This window comes from Trichechus manatus, unplaced genomic scaffold, assembly GCF_000243295.1.
Source record: "Trichechus manatus latirostris isolate Lorelei unplaced genomic scaffold, TriManLat1.0 scaffold00007, whole genome shotgun sequence".
NCBI lineage: Eukaryota > Metazoa > Chordata > Mammalia > Sirenia > Trichechidae > Trichechus > Trichechus manatus.
In genome coordinates this window covers 2,904,525-2,909,216 of record NW_004443943.1, presented here as the reverse complement: position 1 = coordinate 2,909,216, position 4,692 = coordinate 2,904,525, and the positions used below count along the sequence as shown (strand labels likewise).

The following is a 4,692-nucleotide window of genomic DNA, read 5'->3' as shown; positions in this document are numbered from 1 at the left end:
GGGATCATGGCGACGTCTTTGGGAACGATTCCCGGGGCGATGATCCCTCTGAGGGTGACCCCCTCGGTGATAACCCCCGCGGGGACCACGCCAGAGACGGAGGTACGCCCCCGCTTTCCCTCCTGAGACCCCCAAGCTCCCTGCCCAGTCTGGTCGAAGTTGAGACCGGGCCCCAGGGCGGCGCCGCAGGCCCAGCCCCGCCGGTGCGCGGCCCCAGAGGGCGGTGAGCCGGGGCAGCCGGGGCCGTGAGGGGTCCTGCGAACAGATACTCATCCAGTTGACGGTTCCATGCCCAAAACGACCTTACAAGTACATATTTCTCCTGGGATTCTCTGTCCTTAAAAAGAAAACCAAAAATAATCTCAGCGTTTAAAACGGGCTAGTGCCTTTTAGAAAATGCTATTCTTTTTTTTTAGAGTATTCGTGGTGTCTCAGTGGTTAAGTGGTAGGCTGCTAACCGAGAGGTCGACAGTTCCCACCCACCAGGCCCACTCTGCGGCAGAAAGATGTGGCAGTCGGCTTCCATAACATTCCAGCTTTGGAAACCCTGTGGGGCCCTGTCCTATAGGGCCGCTATGAGTTAAAATTAACTCGTAGTCAATGGGTTTGGTTTTGGATTCATTTTTTTGCAATGATCGCAGTTCCAATTTCTCAAAAGGTGTCCTGGATTTAATAATAGCCTTTCATCCATAATGGATTGATTAATATTTAAGGACTGCAGCTTGGTGTTTCCGTTATTATTTTGCATTTCTCTAAAACTAAATAAATGAATATGTAATAGGAGATAGGACAAAGGCCGAGCAGCTGGGAACGTTATTTCTGCTCGTGGCTTAGTTGCTTACCATCATCTTGTCATTAGGAGAGTCATTTAACCATCTTCAGAACCAGTGGCCTTGTGCATAAAATAAGCGTTTCTATCATTAAGCCCCTCCCAACACCAACTGTCAATAGTAAGTGGGTTTTAGGTTAATTTAATTTGTCATAAACTTAGTATTGTGATATTTTAATTAAGAACATATCTGCTATGCCAGATATTACCAAAAGAATGCTTAAATCTTCGCACACCGAGTTTATCATTTGTTCCTAGGAAGTTCTTTTCCTTCAAGTTTTTTGAGGCCCTAAACGTCAATAACGTTATGATTAACACTCCTTTGCTCAATTCCCTTTATAAATCATTTGTGAGTCTAAACATTCTTTGTGCAGAAGATGAGTATTAGCTGCATTTTTATAAATGAGGAAATACAGAGTCAATAATTTGGTGCCTTGTTCAGAGATCTACAAGTTGCTCCCTATTCAGATTCTTCCCAATACTGTATGCAGACCACTAAACCACGCTGGAGCCCTGGTGGCACAGCTAACCAGAAGACTGGCTGTTCCAATCCACCAGCCACTCCTTGGAGACCCTATGGGGCAATTCTACTCTGTCCTATAGGGTCGCTATGAGTTGAAATCTACTCAACAGCAGTGATTTTAAAGCATGCTAGTGACTCAACGGTTAAGTGCCTGACTGCTAACCAAAAGGATGTTAGTTTGAACCTACCCAGCAGTTCTGCAGCAGAAAGACCCGGCGATCTGCTTCCATAAAGATTACAGCCAAGAAGACCCTATGGGGCAGTTCTACTCTGTCACGTGGGGTTGCTATGAGTTGAAAGTTGACTTGACGGGCACGTAACAACAACAAAGATGTTTACTCTCATATGAGCCTTTGAAATTAGCATACATTAAAAACACATTTTAATGTGATAAAGTGGTTACTAAGCCAGTTACTCCCTTGTGATCTCCCATGTAAGTAATACAATTTCAAAAGTGGCATAGGAAATTTCCCAATTAAATTGTGTTGTTTAAATATGTACAAGAAATTATGAGAATGTAAAATTGTCAGTGTACACATATGCACCCTTACCCATGTAAATAATGTCTTTTTAGGAAAATGCTGATAATTGGGGTCTTTTATGAATCTACGCTTTAAAAAAAATGAAAGAAATACCCCGTAATTTTTAACAAAGGACTCCTAGTTATAGAGCTTAGATAATCACCACCATAGCACTGTCAGTTTGCGCTTGGTTAACTTCTTCCAGGAGCAGGTATTCCTCATGGCATGCAGTTCAGGATATAGTCAATCTTTTAGTTAGTAACAAACTGAAGAAATCAACTTGTAACCTGGACTCACTTAGCTGTGCTCATTTACTAACATGCTAAAACATTGCGTGGTGGAAATCTAATTTCCCATTCTAATGAAAGCAGAGTTCCTGTAGTTCACAGAGAAGACAGTTGATCCATAGAGCTGTGTCATTCATTAGAGTGACAAGTCCTGCCTGCCACCCATTTGTGCTAACTAGGGGCTTCAGGGGTTAGATGGAAAGCAGCAAAATATTTCTCTCCCTTGGAGTCTCTTTCCCCAAGGCCTGAGCTTTTCAGTAAGATACTGAATGCTGCTTTTCAGATCATATACTTTCCAGAGTTTATCCCCTAAGACCTAGTCCCTTACAATGTCATTTCTGATAATTCTGTCTCCAGACTGACTTAGCCAGCAGACCATCTAGCCAGCTGAGACAATCATTAGTGAATTTTTTTTTTTCTTGTCAAGTCTATCGAAAATAAAGCATAAGCTTCCAATAGTCTGAGGTTTCTCATTTGTTGTTTATAGGCAAACACTTAGACAGTAAAAGCAACCAATTATCCCAATCATACAGTAGGCACGCAGTAAATATGTTAAAGTAACGAATTAAGATCATGACTGGTCTGAAGTATACTAGGAAAGATAGTTATCATAGAATAAAATCTACTTTGTGAGATACTGTGAACAAGCAGACATGAGATCCAGGTCCAGGAAAATATTTTTTTCTGTGACATTGCATAAACTGTACTTGCCGACTTTCTGAATTCAACATTCCAGGTTCTTTAGTAACATTAAGGTAAATGCTGCCTTTTAAAAGGTAAGACTAAACTTTTGGCAGATATCTATATTAATGCATAAGAACAGAAAAATGACAAAAATCTGAAAATAAATCTTCGTTATGTGTAGATTATAAGTGGAAGGAGTTTATAATGTATACTTAGAATTTCCTGATCAGCCTTTTCTTAATAGTTTGATAGTAAACTGACTTTCTTAATATCTTCAGAAATACTATTTGGGAAGTATAATCTTTTAAGCAGTATACTTAAAAGGAGTGTACTTCAATTAACATCAGAGACCTAAAAGAAAATACAAATTATTCTCTCCCAGTTGCTTCTTCTGAATAGTGTCTTTAAAACATAATCACATACCCTATTATGTAATGTTTTCTCAGTGCATTTGAGCATTTGGGGCCTTGTACAGGACAGGCACTTATACAGTTTTGACTGGAAGGATGACGTCACTTGTCTTAGAGATTGTCAGCATATCCAAGAGGAGTCCATTCACACTTCTCTCCATGTTAGATGATCCTTACAAACTTTAGAGAATGGCTCCTACCTCAGCATTGGCAATTTAGGGAGAAACACTTGGGGCTCCACTTGAGCAGCGAAATGGTTAGATTCCGGTAATTTCAGTATCATTCAAGAGATATTTATTGAGGATATTCAATCACACCATGTAGGTCAACCTGTGCAGGGCTATGAGGAGGATGCAAGAAAAACCAGTTAAATATATTATTGAAAAGATAGTACTAATAAAACTAAAAATGCTATTGTGTCGTATATTATTTATCAGACACATAGTCCCCCTGCTAATACCAGTTGTATCCATGGAGATACTGACAAACATTTAGGCTTGTCTTCTTACTTTTGGTCTCTGCTTTAAGAAGTACCCCCTTCTCACTCCTCCTCAAGGTACACAATCTTCAATCTTTTTCTAACGTTTAAAATTTTTATTTTCCTAAAGTTAGGTCTTTAATATGGCTAAAATTTTTTTTTAATAGATGTATTTTGTATATTTGAGATGAGGACCTAATATCGTTTTCTTCTTGAGCTGAATCACAAATTATGCCAGTGCCATTTACTATATAAACCATCCCCTCCCATTAAAAATGAACTGATTGTCAGTGTTCACCATATATGAAGTGGCAGCCAGTCCATTCTTAATGGGAGGAAGATGTTATATAACCATTCCATTATATATTGGGATATCTTTATATATGTGTATGTTTATATGTGTTGTGTGCTGTTGAGTCAATTCTAACTCATGGTGACCTTGTATGACAGAGTAGAACTATCCCAGAGGGTTTTCTAGGCTGTAATCTTTAGGCAAGCAGATTGTCAGGTCTTTTCTCCCACAGAGCCGCCCATGGGTTCAAATCGCCTTGCCGACCTTTAGGTTAACAGCCAAGATTTAACCATTGTGCCACCAGGGCTCCCTTTTAGTTGGCCATAATGATAGCTTATTATTCCTTTAGTACACTGCTGGATTGGATTTTCTAATATGTATTTTAATTAGAAATTTTTGTATCGGTATTCATTAGTGATTTGCGTTTATAATTTCCATTTGTGTTAGTTCAGGTTTTTGTTTGTAGACTATACTGATTTCTTAAAAATGAATTCACTTGTTGAAAATCTGAACAGACCCATAACAAGAGAAGAGATTGAAAAGGTGAAAAAAACTCCCAACCAAAAAAAGCCCTGGCCAGATGGCTTCACTGGAGAATTCTACAAAACATTTACAGAAGAGCTTGTACCAGTACTACTCAAGCTATTTCAGAGCATAGAAGAGGAAGC

The 4,692-nt window shown here is 39.4% G+C and overlaps 1 protein-coding gene across 1 annotated transcript in view; it reads left to right on the top strand.

Annotated features, from left to right (window-relative positions):
* The first annotated feature begins 288 nt into the window (after positions 1–288).
* The window catches only part of CABCOCO1 (ciliary associated calcium binding coiled-coil 1), a 146,215-nt gene continuing 141,811 nt past the window's right edge, over positions 289–4,692 (top strand). The window contains exon 1 of the mRNA XM_004370123.1: positions 289–309. Coding sequence (XP_004370180.1) covers positions 289–309 — 21 coding nt within the window. The remainder of the gene's footprint in view (positions 310–4,692) is intronic.